Source organism: Lepidochelys kempii, chromosome 2, assembly GCF_965140285.1.
Source record: "Lepidochelys kempii isolate rLepKem1 chromosome 2, rLepKem1.hap1, whole genome shotgun sequence".
Classification (NCBI taxonomy): Eukaryota; Metazoa; Chordata; order Testudines; family Cheloniidae; genus Lepidochelys; species Lepidochelys kempii.
Window position 1 is genome coordinate 225,429,241 of NC_136381.1, and position 18,075 is coordinate 225,447,315.

An 18,075-nucleotide genomic window follows, 5' to 3' on the forward strand; every position below is an offset into this window, starting at 1 on the left:
AGGGAGCTCAACTGAATCTGTGACATCATCTTTGTTACATTCTTTCCTAATAATGCGTCCCTGAAAGAGGCGTTTGGTGAGGGAAGAACACACCTTTCTCAGGTGTCTAATCATGTGTGAACTTGTGTGACTACTTCAATCATGTGTACTTAAGTAGAGTTTCTTGTGCAAACTGGGAACAGAGCTAACTGTACTAGGAGGGAACTGAGTTAGGCCAACATTTTGAAAGTTGGGTGTCTAAAGTCAGCAGCTAAGTCCAAATGTGGTCACCTAAAAGTGGCCTAATTTTTAGAGGTGCTGAGCAATGACATTTCTCACTGACTTTATCGGCAGCTGTGGTTACTCACACTTCTGAAAATCAGGCTACTTTCTGTTTAGTTGCCTAAATGTTAATTTTTGTGGTCAAATTAGATACCCACGTATGAAACTGTTTGCCTTATTGCATTGTTCTGTGAATGATACTAAAAAAGAAAAAAGTTAATCAAGACTTCTGAAAATTTACTAAAGATGGGGTAGGAAAATATGAGAGAACCGCACTGGAAGATTGTGTAGAATACATACGCTGCTCTACTGGTCCTGCATCTGCTTTCATGGCATCCTTCTGTCTGGAGAGTAGCTCCTTTTCTTCCTGGATCTGCTGTCGTTCAGCCTCTAGTTCCTGCAATTTGTTACCTGTACATAGTAGCTCTTGCTCAAGATGGTCTGTTATATCTGTTTTTTCCTGGATTTGTTTTTCCAGAAATGCTCTTTCATCTGCATAACCATCAATGAGGCCTGTTGAGCAGAAATATTAGGTTAATTTAGTATGGCAACTTTCGAACTGCAATTTTAGTGCTATGGCAGAATTTCCTGAATTTGAGGCAACATAAAAATTCTAGAACCCTAACGGTCAGATTAGTATTACCACAATGTTACCGTGACAATTGTTGGGTGCTGACAACGTGTTCCGTGCTCTAAGGAACACTGTGTAGACAAGTTCCCCCAACTAGGTTTACAATCCTAAAATCTAGTCTTGAAAAGCCTTGTTCATGTGAGTAAATTCATACTCATGAGAGACTTCCAATGAAGTGAGTGAGACTGGCGCACATTTTTCTTAGTATGGAAAACATTCACCTGCTCCTATTTCAAATTCTTCATCAAAACATACTTTTGTCCTGCCTATCCGTCCTAACCACCTTTTGAGGCAACTTTCATAAGAACATAAGAATGGCCATACTGGATCAGACCAAAGGTGCATCTAGCCCAGTATCCTGTCTTCCGACAGTGGCCCATGTCAGGTGCCCCAGAGGGAATGAACAGAACAGGTAATCCTCAAGTGATCCATCCCCAGTCGTTCATTCCCAGCTTCTGGCAAACAGAGACTAGGGACACCATTCCTGCCCATCCTGGCTAATAGCCATTGATGGACCTGTCCTCCATGAATTTATCTAGTTCTTTTTTGAACCGTGTTATGGTTATACAATTGTATGTTTGGGCACTGCTGAGTGAGGAATCTTACTGCTGGTAGAATACCACTAGATAAATACACTATGTGTCTGATTTGTTATCTGTAATTTTCCTTCTTTAGGCTTGACCTTTCAAAACCTTATTTATGTGAGAAATCTAAGAAATTCATATTGAGGAGGGATTTGGAAGAAGAGAGGTGCCTGTCACACAAGTGGTTGGTAGGGCACTCCCGGGGTTGGGAACAGCATAGAAAATATAAGCATGAGAGAGGAAAGAGACAAGGGTACGTGGAATAGAAAGCTATGAAGCATGGATAGGGAAGTATCAAGGTTTTTTGTATTTTCATGAGAAGAGTCCCTGCCCCTTCTTGTGATTTAAGGAGAACAGAGAGACTCAATGAACAATTCTTTATTAAGTCTTCCACCACCACCTTTAAGGCATAAACCAGAGGACTCTAAAACTCTATTTGCATACGTCTCACAATAGAATAAGATGTTGAGGTGAATCATTTCTTGCTTATTCACTGTAGCTAGCTCTGGGCTCAGAGTTCAATGGAAATTAATCTTGAAGCTTCTGACAAAAATAATGTATGCCTTTATTTTAAATGTCTACAACAGCAGCCTCTCACACTGGTTCATTCGGTAGACCTCTTTGCTAATGAGATAACCTGGATGAATCACTTCCCTTCCTAAATTCATAATCCCTCACTTTCCATGTGGCATCTAAAATGTTTGGATGGCTAATATTTTCATTCTACACACCGCTGGAAAGGGCGCTGTGGAACAGAACTGAGCACTGCTGCACTCTGAACCAATACAGAACCAGTGCCACAACACGGTATTTGGGAGTGATGTGCTACCAGAGGTGCCATTTTTCAGAAGACACTTAAAATTGAGGTCCCATCCATGTTATCCTTAAATGAAAACAGAATCAGTCCCTTCAGTAGCAAGATTGGCACCTAGCACTTTTCACGAGACAAGTCTCCTACCTGAATTCCAACTTCAACAATTCCATTCTATTACTGCTATATTTCCTCTACAGCTCCACTTCTTGTGCTAAACCGATGTGTAATGATACACTGTGTACCAACAGAGTTGTTGTATTTAAGCCCTAACATGGCTGCCTTTTAGTCAGGGATGACATAATCCCTCTGTATATCATTATTAGATATTTATAGGACTAACTCCCAGAAGTCCCAATCAGGACCAGGGCCCCACAGTATAAAGAGTGCTGTATCAAGCACATACATACACACAATCCCTGTCCAGAAGAGTTTTATTTTTAATGTGCATTAAGCAGAATTCTTACAGTTACCTTTTTAAAGTAGATATTATAAAAATAATGTTCTCATTCTGTCAAGAGATGCTTTTACACAACTTTTTCATTAGGTTTAGGTACCTGGTTTACTAATAATTAGATTGCCAAAAGATTGTTCATTTTTCAGATTAATTCCCAGTTTAAAGAATAGCTCCCACAAATCACACTGGTTCAGATTTGTATAACTGAAAATTGTTCCAAATGTACAAGTTATTGATTTATGAATTCCAAGATTAGCACATGATGCACCTATGCAACAAATTATTATACAAGCTTCAGTAAGTTCACTTTACATATAGACATTTATGTACTGAACTATAATTGCAAGTTATAAATTTAACCATAACCACTCCTTTAGAGTGTTCTGAATAAGAATACTTGACAAATTAGGCATTTAAGGGCATATAGGATATGCAAAACAAAGTGTTTGGAACAGGAATGATCATTTTGTTCTGTTTGTACAGCACCTAGCACAACAGGGTCCTGGGCTATAAGCTAAGTTCCCGCTAAGCTGCGTGGCTGCACAGTAGGCTACCAAGGGCCATGCAGGTGGGGAGAGGTGCCCCTCCCGCAGCCCAGCCCAGCCGGAGCTGCCGCAACCAGCGTGCCCTCCCCTGGCCCAGAGCTGATGCAGCAAGAGAGAGGGCTGGGGGGAGTCCTCTCTCCCTGGGGCAGCTTGCACCCCAAACCCCTCATCCCCGGCCCCACCCCACAGTCCTCACCCCCACACACCGCAACCCTCTGCCCCAGCCCTGAGCCCCGAACTTCTCATCCCTGGCCCCACCCCAGAGCCTGCACCCTCAGCAGGAGCCCTCACCCCCTGCACCCTAACCCTCTGCCCCAGCCCTGAGCACCCTCCCATACTCCGAACTCCTTGGCCCCACCCCCACCACACATCATCTGCATATTGGTGTACATAACAAAATTCATTCCGCACATGGACGTAAAAAATTAGAGGGAGCACTGCACGTAGGTCTCCTAGGTGCTACGGTTAAAAAAAAAAGAATAATAAATAATAATATAATCTGTTTGCTGCAGAAGAAAAAAAACAACCAATGTCCCAAGAGAAGTATTACCTTTCCACTGTTTATCATTGTCTTTCTTGCTCTCCACTTCCTACCCACTGCCCTACTGTCATTTTCATTATCTTAGTACAATTGAGATATAAATACCTAAGGGCAGTTGCCGTGTTATTTTATTTGCCTGTAAAGCATCAGGCATACCAATAACGCAACAAACAAAACTGGTGAGTCCAGATCCCCAAACAGTACAGACATGTTTTAAACACTGCTGGTCTGTGATCTCTCTCTGGATGCACTGTAGGTCAGAAGAGGAGATACAATTTCATACTGTAGTAATAAATATGCTGTTGTAATTCTTATACAATTAAAACTTTAGTTGCTTTCATGTAACAACTGACGTTGATCTCCTGCCAGTGGAAGATGTTTAGGTGCAAGGTGGCAGAGTTGAGACAGGATCATTCACTTCAAATTTGTTAATGTTCAAGAAAATACTTTTACATAAGAACGGCCAATAGTCCATCTAGCCCAGTATACTGTCTTCCAACAATGGCCAATGCCAGATGTTTCAAAGGGATAAAAAGAACAGGGCAACTATTGAGTCACCATCCCCCGTCATCCAGTCCCAGCCTCTCGCTGTAAGAGGTTTAGGGATGCCAAAACCATGGGGGAAGGGAGGGTTCATCCCTGATCATCTTGGCTAATAGTAATTGATGGAGCTATCCTCCATAAACTTACCTAATTCTTTTTTGAACCCAGTTATACTTTAGGCCTTCACAACATCACTTGGCAACGAGGTCCATAGGTTGACTGTGCACTGTGTGAAGAAGTACTTCCTTATGTTTGTTTTAAACATGCTGCCTATTAATTTCATCGGGTGACCCCTGCTTCTTGAGTTATGTGAAGGGCTAAACAACACTTCCCTATTCACTTTTTCCACATCATTCATGATTTTATAGACCTCTGCCATATCCCCCTCTTAGACATCTCTTTTCTGAGATGAGCATTCCCATTCTTTAATCTATCTTTGTATGGCTGCTATTCTATACCCCTAAATATTTTTGTTGTTCTTTTCTATACCCTTTCCAATTCTAATATATCTTTTTTGAGATGAGGCAACCAGAACTGCATGCAGTATTCAAGGCACTTATCAATATTGAATTTCATCAGCCATTCTGTTGCTCAGTCACCCAGTTTTGTGAGATTCTTTTATAACTCTCTGCAGTCTGCTTTGGACTCAACTATCTTGACTAATTTTGTATCACCTGCAAATATTGCGACCTAACTGTTTATCACCTTTTCCAGATTATTTATGAATATGTGGAGCAGCACTGGTCCCAGTACAGATCCTTGGGGGAACCTGTTATTTACCTCTTTCACTGTAAAAAGTGACCATTTATTCCTACTGTTTGTTTCTTATCTTTCAATCAGATACTGATCCATGAGAGGACCTTCCCTCTTATCCCATGACCACTTACTTTGCTTAAGAGTCTTTGGTGAGGGACCTTGTCAAAGACTTTCTGTAAATCCAAGTACACAATACTCATCACCCTTGTCCACATGCTTGTTGCTGCCCTCAAAGAATTTTAGTAGATTGGTGAGGCATGCCTTCCCTTTACAAAAGCTATGTTGACTCTTCCCCAACATATCGTGTACATCTATGTGTCTGATAATTCTGTTCTTTACTATCGTTCCACTGATTCGACTGGTACTGAAGTTAGGCTTACTGGCCTGTAATTGTCAGTTTTTAAACCAGAGAGTTCCACTAATATTGATATAGGAGCCACAAAATTAGACCAGGATGCATATGTACAAGTTACTACCTCTTAGTGAAAGCTGGGGACCTTGTATAAAGATTTATGATACAAACTACAATAATACTAGTAAAGAGCTCTGTGTAAGCTCAAAAGCTTGTCTTCCTCACCAGTAGAAGTTGGTCCAATAAAAGGTATTACCTCACTCACCTTTTCCCTATAAGACTAATAAATCAGATACCAACTGAGCAAAGCCATCAAGCGAAAAGTCATTGCTGGATCTGGGCAAAATATATAGAGCTGAGAAGAACAGATTTGTTCTTTTAATTTACTTTTTGCATGTGATTTGGTTATTATTATTTATTTTACTTTTGAAATCTAGCATTTCTTTTCTACCTTCAAAATTCTCTTCTGCTGCAGAATTGGATACTGTCTAAAATAAGAAGGAAGTTCTCTATAAAACCAGTATTGGCAAGGCTCAGTGGATTTCATCTCAGAAATGACTGAATACCTATCAGTTCTGTAATGAGTGTAGATTACACTCTCCTGGGACCTACCCAAAAAATCCTAGTCAGATACCATAATATGCTTTATCTTATCAGGGAGCATTACACCACTCACTCCAATGAGCAGAAAGGTAGATTTTACATCAAATTTTTGCTGCACTTTTGTGTAGTGTTTTATTTAAAGAAAATACAGCAAAAAAAGGGTGTATAAATTTTTCATCCTTTGGTGTGAAACTGTAGAATTAGCAAATTTCAAAATTAAAGAGGTTTGATTAATTAATGAGAGTTATAAAATACCTGGTGTCTACCCGGACCGTGAAGCAGCTCCCAACTGCAGTATTAGACATACCCTTACAGGTGCGGCACGGAGTGTTAAGCTGGCTTCTCTGCATCTGACATGTCAACACTAGTAATAAAGGTTTTCCAGGACAAATTCTGCTTTCAGTTACACCTTTGCAAACCCATTATCTTCAAATTAACTTCTTAGTGACAACTGTGTAACTTCCATTTGTAAATCTGAATAGGTGGAACTGATTGGACATTAATCATAGAAATGTGTTATTACTCAAGAACAGAATCCAGCTCTCCCTCTTTTAGCTGTGGTGGTACTCCAGTGCTATCAAGAATAAAAAGCACATTTTTCTCATTAAAGTAAGCCGCTCTAAGTACAAACAAAAATAATGAGCAGAAATTCTACCTTTTATTACATTCATGTGAAACTAAACTGATGCTTGTTAGGTCTTGCCTATACAAAATGGAACAAGACACTTTTCTTAGGACAATAATATATACCAAACTGTTATAAAACCTGGGACAGTACTGAAGAATGATATACTTTATTTTATTCAAAGTTACTGTAATTTAGTTGCAGTGGTCTTTAACCTGATACATAACCTATACTTTAAATTATTCAAAATACAGAAGTAAAACCTAGAATGTATAAGATTGATTCCTGTCAATGGCTACAACTGGGCTATTTTAAAGCAAGATTTACAGAATTTGTTCTTCTTAACTGAGGCTACTTTAAGAGCTCACAACTGCGAGCATTTTACTAAGATCAATTTCTAATGGTAGGAACTGCCTGTCTGCATCTTTTCGCCCTTGTATGACTGTATAAGGAAATTAAGATTTTAAAGCAACTTGCACTTCGTATTTCCTTTTTAAATTAACTCTACTATTGAAACATATTTGATACATACCGTTTTCAGTATATTGTATTGAAAGAACAGGTGGCTTTGCATCAATAGCAGTAGTTTCCATTTAGCATCAATTGTCACAGCAGGTTTCAGAAGTATAACCTCTCATGACATAGTGTAAATATAGACCAGGGCTTTATTAATGCTGTGAACCCCCAACTCCAACCTTGCAGGATCACATAAACTGATAATTTGATGTAGGTTAATGATATTTATTCCAATTATTATACAAAAATTGGAAAACATACAATTTATTAAAGCTAATTTAGATAAAAGAACCATTTACAGGACCTGTGAAATCTGCTAATCAGTTCTGAGTTCACTGTCAATGTCCCAGAATGCGTGATTCCAGGACATCACAGACAATGCAAACCTTTGCAGTTGCATGAAACTGGTTTATAGTAGATCAGGTAAGTTGCTTCCCCCACAACCCAGACACTGCATTTTTCTCTGTTTCCTTTGTAGAGAACAATACCTGGCAGCATACCTAAAACAAGTCACCAAATGTCATGGGTGCTACAAAGAATTTTTTTAGCACCCATAATCTAGTGAAAGGCATTCATTACATATTTGTGTGTGGGGCTCAATTTTCAGGTTTCCCTTCTAGACTAATAGATTTTTGATTAACAGATTTTAAGTCAAGAAGGGATTATCATGATCATCTAGTTTAGGTTATATTAATGTAAAATTAAAAAACTGGGCTGGCCTGGGGGACTAATTGCACAACCACATGTTGGAATCAGAGTTTTAATACTCAGTCTCTTGGTTTCTCAGGCCACTACGGGCTAGAAGCATTGAGGAAACAGTGTATTTATCCTTGGCAAGGAAAAACCATGGGCTGGGGAAGGGACAGAAGAGAAATTGGGAGGGGGTGAACTATGAGGATCCCTCCCTCCTTAACCTTCCAGCCAATGCATGAAGTTAGTTTATATGCCTTTTCTTCCCTTCTTTCTCTCTCTCTCCTTATGTATCACATTATGGCTGTGTTTTTGTTTAATTTTATTTCCAGTCTTCTTACTTTCAATTGTTTTCTTTTTCTTGTTTTCTAGTTATACTTCCTACCTCTACTGTTGGGAAAAAAGGATAATTTAGCCAAAACTATCCATAATTTGATAGTGATCTAAAATGTTCAATGGCAAATAAATTGATCTAATTTGCAATGTGTTTAGCTATTTTATAAAAGTAGATTTCTAAATAGAAAAGAAATAAAATTATTGTAGATACAAAATTTGGCCATGTACTATAAAAAATGAACAAATGTGTCTATGTTTTCAAATTCAGCAACATATCAATGGGAAATGCTCACCCTCTGCTTTGCTGAGCTCCAATGCCAGCTGCTCTCGGGCTTTGACCTCTTCATTGAGTCGCTCTTGCAATTCTTCCTGGCATTTGAAAAATTCAGTGGCCTCCTGCTGCTTTTTGAAGGATTCTCGCATAAGTTCTGTCTGCGAAACTTTAGCATGTTCCAGCTACAGCAAGAGAAAGTTACAAATATTAGACATTCATGAAAATTTTAAATAAAAACACCTACTCTAAGGGTATGTCTAAATAGCAAAGAAAACCCTGAGGTTGCCAGTCGATTTGGGCTCGAGCTCTGAGGCTGTTTCACTGCTGTGCAGACTTCTGAGCTTGGACTGGAGCCCGGGCTCTATGACCCTGCGAGGTTGGAGGGTTCCAGGGCTCGGGCTCCAGCCCAAGACAAGAGGTGAATGAATGAAACAGCCCCACAGCTCAAGCCCCGCGAGCCTGAGTCGGCTGCCATGGGCCAGCTGCAGGTTTTTCTTGGCTGTGTAGACATATCCTGTCTTTCATGTAAAATTATTAGCCGTTTTGGCTGATTATTAGCCTGATAAAAGGACACACATTAACTTCAATGGATATTGGATCAGATGTTCAATGCATATGCACGGACATACTGAAATATGAAGTCCCACACAATAAGAAGATCTAAGCAAATACAGACAAATGTTCAATACAGTGTATAGTATGAGTCACATGACTGAATCCATATCTATGTGCCAAAACTTGAAACTTCCTGATTTATGTCAGTTTATACCAGACTCACCTTTATTTAAACAGAATGGGTTTTGCATTTAATATGTGTAGGAGTATACTATCACTAACCGCATCCTTAGTATGCTTAAGAAGCACCATACAAAATCTCTGGCATTTCTGAACAAATTTTTAGGTGAGCAGCATTCCTTTCTTCTTCCATACATATATGTAAGTAGGCAAACTAGGAAAATGTGAACTTTGAGAATATTAATTTTTTCAATTAATGAGGCAGTAAAGCAATATTTGTTTCAACAGTTCCTTATTAACGTTGTAATGGCTTTTTAATTCATGTCTTTTCATGATCCTCAAGTTACAGAATGACAACAAATGTTTGCTTAACTTCAGAAAAGCAAAGAACTCACACCCTTGTTTTTATATCGTAAGTCTTGGCAGATTCCTATAAGTATGGTTGCTTCTGTGTTTTGCAAGTCTGTTCTGTGAAATGGAGGCTACTTCACCAAATTCTTCAAAAATAAGAGAGGTTTCATTTTTCATTTACTCCAGCTAGTAAAAGTAAAGATACTGAATTGCTCAAACTAAACTGTCTCACTTAATCTCAAACTGAAGACTTCACTATTTTTGAAAAATGAGTTGGGAAAATTTTATAACAATTTCACACCAATTTGTCTACTTATCGATAAAAATGGCTGTTCAGAATTAAACTTCTAACTAGAAAACATCTAATCACTAATATTTCTTTTAACATTAATGAATTTAAACTATCCTTTAAAAGCAGTGCAAGGCTTTAAAAGGGTGCATGGTTCTATAGCTTGTACTGACTTCTAAAGGGACATCAACAAAATTTGAAACAAAATTTATTTAAAAATAAAATTTAAAAGAAGGGACAGGTACCAGAGGTGCCCAGGAATCGCCCTACTAATTTATTGTGGTTTTACAAGCACCATTATACTATTTTAAGTTTTTATATCCTAGGTTGCTGTATGAAAGTCTCATGCAAACATAAGGGGAAATTAAGCAACAAACTTGCTATACAGAGTAAACAGTGAAACTGACTTATCTACAAGGGCTTGTCTACAAGGAGATATTCAGGAAATCTGAATTAACTAATTTCCAAATTGAATTAAACTAAACTGAAATAAAGCCAGTTTAATTCTGAATGAATGTCTCTAAACAGGTATTTAATGCAGTTTAACCAATCAATTTTTAATTCACACCTTTAGTTAATTTGGATTAACTTTCCTAGTTTAGACAAGCCCTTAACCAAAGTGCTGTCAAATGCACACATTAAAACTGAAAAATAAAAGATTTTTTCTCTCTAATCCCTTTAAATGGTAAAGAAGTTAGGTGTTACTGGTAATAAGCATAGGAAAAAAAAATCAGACAGAAATGTGTTTTTTAAGTTGACAATATCCTTTTCATAAAACCACTAGAATTATGCCATTTCAAATTTACTAGTGTTCTTAAATTTAAGATATGTATATTACAGCTTAGAAAATGAAACCTACAGGAGTGGTTTTATTTCATTGCACGGCATTTCCACATCACACACAAAAGAATCAAAACTCACAGTAAATCTCTTTGTTACTGGTCTAAGTAATAAGCACTACTAAAATACAGGCATAAGAACACATGAAATACTCAACCGTTTTATCTTTTCATAAAAAAACTTAAAACCCAATACAGTTACAGTTTGTAGCCCTAATAATTTTATAATTAAGACTTATCACTTCCTGTTAAATCATTAAATTAAAAAATGCACAGTCAAACACGATTAAAAACAATGGGTTCTATGTTCAAGAGATATATGTTTAATTTATTTCCAAACACTCTTTCTTTTAGTTGTAAAGATTAAAAAGTTGAACTTCCTTAAATAATGTCATACTTACTGAATATGGAGGTGTAGGCAAGGAGATTTTAGAGACAACTTTTAATATATGCCCATTTTTTTTGTGCCTGTAGTGAAAAATTGAAGTATTTACAACTACAGAGTTATTTTCATCCAAGTGTTCAGTGAAAGGAAAAGGATATGGTAAAGGCACACGAGATTCAACCTCATAGGTATCTTCTTCTTGGCCTTCTGATTGCAAGCCATTAAATAAGTTAGATGCCAAGTATGTGCGGTAAGAATCCATTCCAAAAGATGTTGCCGTTGTTCTCTTCTCCTCCGTCACGTAGCTATTTTGCACTGGCTATTTTAATTGTAGAAATTTGCAATAAAACATCTTACATTTTTGACACCTCTGAGGAAATGGCACAGTAGTGCTAGCGACAGTGTGGGAACAATCATTTCACATTCACATGAGTAATCAAAAAGTGCAGGAAGGTCCCAGGTAAACATCAAGCAATAAAAGGAATCAACATTTGCAGAAACCAGCTGGATAAATGAGCTTTGCCATTTTTCCAATACCATTAAAAAAAAACCCTTCTTTATAATATATTTCACATTAAAGTGCAATCTGAATCCTTCAGAAACAGAAAAATGGTAACAGGAAGGAGGCAATTACCAAAGCAAGAAAGTATACTTTCGGTATCAAAGCAGGTACGCTACAGCAAGCAAGCAATCAGCAGAACCTGGCAGCAACTGTCCACACTTTTAATCTCCACTGGAGCATCAACAAGACATTTACATATGAAGATATTTGCCCTTATTCTTGCTCCTTGAGTTAAATCAACAGGAAGAGCTGTTTTGAACTCAGTTAATCAAATAATGCTCCGTCTCACTGAGCAAAGTTTCCTGTCAATATCTTCCCTGATAAAGAGTTCAGGACAGAGGGAGTGGCTAAATTAGGTACGCTGGCAGGTGGAATTTGAATTAATACACCCACATTTGAAGCTTGCCCAACAGGATTCAAATTCCACATCAGAGCTCTAAAAGAGTGTGTTCAAACAGGTTTAAAATAGCACTTTAAAGATTATGTCAGGTTTCTACCGCTCCTTTTAAAAAGTATGCCGATTTGTATGTATAGTATTAATTGAGGAAAATGACTTAAGTATCTGCTTTGCTTGTAATTATTTTATTTAGATGTTAGTTTCTCATATTGATTATGTTGAACATGTCATGTTATTTCTATTATTCATCTTTTCAAACTCTTTTCTTTTGGGCTGCCATTAAAGGTAAAATGGCTGAATTTACTTTTTTTAATGTTCATACACAGAATATTTAATAAATTATTAAGAAACTTCTTGCACCATTAAGAAACTCCCTAACTCCTCTGTTTCTGTTACCAATTACATGTAACTAAATTAGCAGACGTCAGGGGCCACATCACCCGACATGCTTGTTATTCCCAAGTAGAGAAACATTATCTGGTGAGTGGTTGGGAAATGAGGCCACAATTTATATTAGATACTACAGAAAAATGTGTAAACAATGCAAAAATTCATTTATTTTTATCAGAGGTCTCATTAACAGGGATAAACCTATTTTTATACTACTTCAGATTCTTATGATTTTGAAATTAATATGTTAACTGTAAATATATACATTAATCCTGTTTTCTCAATTTATATTTTTCTTGAAATTATGTGACATTTTAGTTTCATTTGATCAAATACATTATTTTCTATATATTAACCCTTTTTGTGGCACAGAACTTGCCAATAGAGACAACATAAGTATAGTTTGAGGAATTTTTTCATAGAAATGGAAAGATATAATGCCAAGCACTCTTAACAGTGTAAATTCCGCCTCATGGAAAATTCTGATGCAATAATTTTTACATCCCAATTTTAGAAAACAAAACAGATATAACTTTCACAGCCAAATGATGGTAGGAATGCCATGGCACAGAGAACCATGTGCTTATCTTCTGAGATTCGAAACTGATCAAATTGAAAAACTTTTGGTTTGATTTTAGAATACTGTTGCAAAAGTTATTTCAAAATATAATTCCTACATTACTATTATGAAGGTGTTAGGGAAACTGTCCTAATTAACTGATCCTATATGAAATTACACACCTGTTTTAGACTACTCATGACTACATCCATTAGATACTATTTCATCACTATGTAACAAAAATAAAAACATGTTTGACAAAAGTAAAAGAACTAAGATTAGTACACCAATTACTAATGATATAAAATTATTGTCTGAAGTATTTGGAGGAAAGATGCTCCAGGTAGCAAAAACTGGATAAAAATAAATGATATCACTTTTATAATAGTGGTACGTATTCCATTAATTATTACTGTAACATTTAACTGCTCTATTCCTTTATTTTGTACATCTATCAATCACCTACTCTTTAAATGCTTATGTAAGCAAACAACATACCATGAACAATTCTACTTATACTTAAGTAATTATAGGTAATTAGCTACAATTATGTGGTTTTGTCTCTAATTTTCTCTGATAAATGTTGCTACAAGAGCCATACATTTTGTAATATGCTGTACCATAATCTGTCATTTTGTTGGATATATGATGCTTTGGATATGAATTAAAACACAAATGGTTTCCTCTATGATATCAGAAAGTGCAAGGTAGTTGAATTTTCGTTCCATTTGATCAACTTAGATTTGCTACTATTCTACGTAATCCTCCAACTCCTTCCATTTCTATCAGCAGTGATCTATGCATTTTACTCAGAGATTAGAAAGGCAGACAGTTTTAGAGTCTAACGTCATTAGTGTCTAATGTCATTGTTAGATCAGCTACTTGAGGGGTCTATAGCATACAGCTAACTGTGCCTCTGGAATACTTCTAATCCCAGCCAGTTTAGAGTGGCGCACCTCAAAGATTGCTCTCAAACTAATATCCCCTGGAGAATTTAATTCAACAGATTGATCTAGCAACATCATCCATGCCACTGTTTTTGCTGGGATTGTAAAATATACCATATTAGGGTTTAAGATGCAAAATTCTAGCATATGGAATGGATCACATTCCAGTATAAGACTACCAAGTACTGACAGATATACTTTGGCCAGGTCTACACTATAAACTTATATTGGTATACTAAGTCACTCAGGGGTGTGAAAAATCCACACCCCTGAGTGATGTGGTTATACTGACCTAACCCGTGGTGTAGACAGTGCTATGTGGGAGTGCTAATGGGAGAGCTTCACCCATCAACAAAGCTACTGCCTCTCGGGGAGGTGGATTAACTATGTCAATGGGAAAAGCTCTCTTGTTGACGTAGTGGCATCTTCACTGAAGCACCACACTGGTGCAGCTGTGCTGCTGCAGCATTTTAAGTGTAGACCTGCCCTTTGTAGACCTGCCCACTGGGCCCTATTGAGGAGCTGAGGGAATGAGGGGTACAGAGGGAACAAAAGTGGCATTATGCCTCCTTATGCTTCCCCCCAGTGTCAGAGGTTTCTGGCAATTGATTTAATCTGCTGTGGAATCTGGAGCTACCTCAGAATTGTGCTAATTTAGAATAGCTGGTAATAGTCTCCTAAATGCTATTATACAACTGAGGATTACTGGAGCACAAGATACAGTAGATGCTCAGTCAACAACCCTTCCTCTGACACAGTATTAGCACACCCTTATTCCAGGGAAGAGGATTGAAAGGGAATGGTATAGAGGCACCTGTACCAGCTCTGTGCCACCTAGGGATTCTGCTTAAACCAGTATTCCAGATCTTTGCCCTGCAGCAGTGGTATAAGGGAGCTGAATAGAGGCAAGGAACTGAACCAAAATGATGTACCTTTTCTGACACTACAAAATAAACATTTGTAAATGTCGAAGTATTGACAGGATGCCAAAAAGATGAAACATTTTCTTATTCTAAATGATAAATTATGGTGAGGTCTTTTTTTTCTGTTTGCGTAGTGCCTATTCCAAAGGTTCTGGTCTCTAATAAAATAATAAACAATAATAATTTAATGCTGTAAGAGAAATGTTTACATTTTAGTATTACCCACTACATCTCATATTTTGTGAGAATAATACGTATTATAGCACTGAAGAACATAGAAATAGAAAGTTATACAAATTAGTTATAGCAAATGTGCAATAACCAGACAAGAAGTACATTTATAATTAGAATAACAAATTATCATGTCTGCCAAGGCTGTTGGGCACTTGTATAATATGTCAAAACATATAAACATTAGATTACCATAAACAGAAGGATGAAAAAAAAATGTACCTTCTGACTGGTTTTATGAAATGACCACAAAGTACAAATATCCACACTGCACCCTTTTGTTTTCTTTATGCTGTAAAATGAACTGATAGCATCTACTGTAAACTGCAGAGCTACTGAAAACCTCTCTGTGGCAAAGTTTATAGCACATAACAGCTCAACGTTTGCTTTCCCTTTTTTCCCCCCATTTCACCCTCCAGATGGAGGGATCACTTATTCCTCATGCATGTGGAACGTCACATTCACAAAACCATTATGCAGTGTAATCTACTATAAAGTAACAAAGTTCAAATAACTAAATTTAGCCAAAAAATAGCACAAGCTAGAAAATCCAAGGTTCTGGCTGAACGCCTTAGTGAAAATAAAAAGGCACAACATGATGAGATAAACCAGACCATCAACCCTAAAGTCAGCTTTTGTCAGTATTAGAATTTCTTTGTGTCCTGACAGTAGAACCTCAAAGATACACCAGGGTTATGGATTTACCAGTGAACCGGAAGTTATTGATCAGGCAGCCACAGGGAGTTGGGACTGCAGCTGCAGGGTGGGGTGTGTGTGTTTCAGGGCTCCAAGCTTCTGACCCTCAGGAGCAGCGGGGCTCAGGGCTTTAGACTTGGGAGGGGGAGAACTTTGGGGCTCCGTTCCCTGCTTCAGCCCCGCGCCGAGGCTCATTGCTTCAGCCACAGGGGGTTGGAGCTTCAGCCATAGAGTGGGAGGGGGTCAAGCCTCTGGGCAAGGGAGGGGCCTCTGGGCTTTTGATCCTCGGGAGCACCGGGGCTCAGGGCTCTAAGCTGGGGTGGCGCTGGGGCTTGGAGCTTCAGCCCCACGGCTCCGCTCCCAGCTTCAGCCCCGCTGGGAGTGCCGGGGCTCGGCACTTCAGCCCCACGGGGGACACTGGGCTTTAGCTACAATGGGAGAGCTGGTTTCAGCCCCAGAATTCCCCCCATAGCTAAAGCCCCGAGCTCTGCCCCAAAGTCGGGAATGGAGACATGAGGAGCCCCGGCACCCCGTGGGGCTGAAGCCCCAAGCCCCAGCGCTCCCCACAGGTCTAAAGCCCTGAGCCCCGGTACTTCCATGGGGCAGAAGTCCTGAGCTCCCCATCCGGAGCCCTGGCGCCCCAAGGGTCAGAAGCACTGACTCCCCCATCGCCACTGGACCCCCATCCTCATGGCTGCAGCCCCAAGCCCCTACCACTACCACCATGACTGAAGTCCATAACCTCTTGTTCAGAGTTACGGACCATTTCAGAGTTACGGACAACTTCCATTCCCGACGTGTCCGTAACTCTGAGGTTCTACTGTATCTGTTTGCATCTGAACTTTAACATAGTTTAAATGTATTATTTTTGCATCTTTTTTAAGAAAGAAAAGTCTTTAAAAGATTATGAATGTATATTTACCTAAGACAAGAACTAAGAATTGCTCTAGTCTCTAAGATAAGTACACATTTATGTATTCAGATATGTATATTAATATGGGGAAAATACCATTAACTTGTTAAATTATAATGGCTCTCAAGTTCTACTGTGTCAATCAATATTCAACATCTTTTAAAAGATGAATTTTTAGCCCAACACATAGACAAATTTTTTTCAAAGTCATTAACCTATCACTCAAATCCTTCCTACTCTGTGGATCATTTACCATACATACTGCATGTACCCAACTATTTCACATCCATCATGGTCCACTGCATCAAAGCAACTGTCCTATGTGCATCCCAAGCCCAGTTTATAACTAAAATGACTGCTGAAAAAATATGGACAATAGCATTTTTCATGTCAGACTGGACAAACTATACGTCAAGCATGGTTTCTTGTGGCCTATCCATGTGGAAAGTGAAGAAAAACATTTGCACCGCCCCCCATGCCTACTAATTCACCTGGGCTAATATAATGCATTTCTAAACATGGATGTAAAAGAGTCATTAAATTAGATATTTAACACAACAGAGCATTTTTTAAAATTCCATTTACCTAGTTTTCCTATTGTATTACAAAAGTACATATGCAAAAATAATACACAGAGCAAAAGTCTCCACCTCCAACATCTACGTATTGTAAACCTCTGTTTATGCTGGGAGCTCACTGAAACACATCACTATTAAAGGCTTTGTGCCAGAACCTCAGCTAGAGTAAACTTAAAAGCTATGCAAAGGGAAAGCTGTGCATGCCTGAAGCCCTTCCACAAAAACATAATGCAAACCAAGGCCTTAATGCTGTAAACATGTATACACGTGAGTAACTTTACCCATATGAGTAGTCTTATTCAGCTCAAAGGGACTATTCTCATATGTAAAGTTATCCCATGCACAACTGCTTGCGGGATCAGAGCTCTAAGGAAAATACAGAAATATTCTTCTTTTCTTATGAATATAAAGCAGGGGTGTGCCAACTTTTCGGCCTGAGGGCCACATCGGGGTTCCAAAACTGTATAGAGGGCTGGGGAGGGAAGGCTGTGCCTCCCCAAACGGCCTGGCCCCCACCCCCTATTGCCCCCTCCCTCTTCCCACCCCCAGACTGCCCCCCCCTCAGAACTCCCGATACATCCAACCCCCCTGCTCCTTGTCCCCTGACCACCCCCTCCTGGGACTCCCCACCCCTAACTGCCTCCCCAGGACCCCACCCCCTATCCAACCCCCCCTTCCTGTCCCCTGACTTCCCCGACCCCTATCCACATCCCTGCCTCCTGACAAGCCCCCCGGGACTCCCACACCTACCCAAC

At 38.8% G+C, this 18,075-nt stretch overlaps 1 protein-coding gene across 16 annotated transcripts in view; it reads right to left on the reverse strand.

The window, feature by feature from the left end:
• The window catches only part of AKAP9 (A-kinase anchoring protein 9), a 209,556-nt gene that overhangs the window by 48,739 nt on the left and 142,742 nt on the right, over window positions 1–18,075 (reverse strand). For 15 of the 16 annotated variants that reach the window (XM_073333994.2, XM_073333991.2, XM_073333990.2 and 12 more), the window contains 2 exons: window positions 8,545–8,707; window positions 562–774 (listed from right to left, as the gene is read on the reverse strand). In XM_073333994.2, coding sequence (XP_073190095.2) covers window positions 562–774; window positions 8,545–8,707 — 376 coding nt within the window. Of the gene's footprint in view, window positions 1–561; window positions 775–8,544; window positions 8,708–11,140; window positions 16,106–18,075 lie in introns of those variants that run through there. The other variant, XM_073333999.2, reaches the window with a different exon arrangement.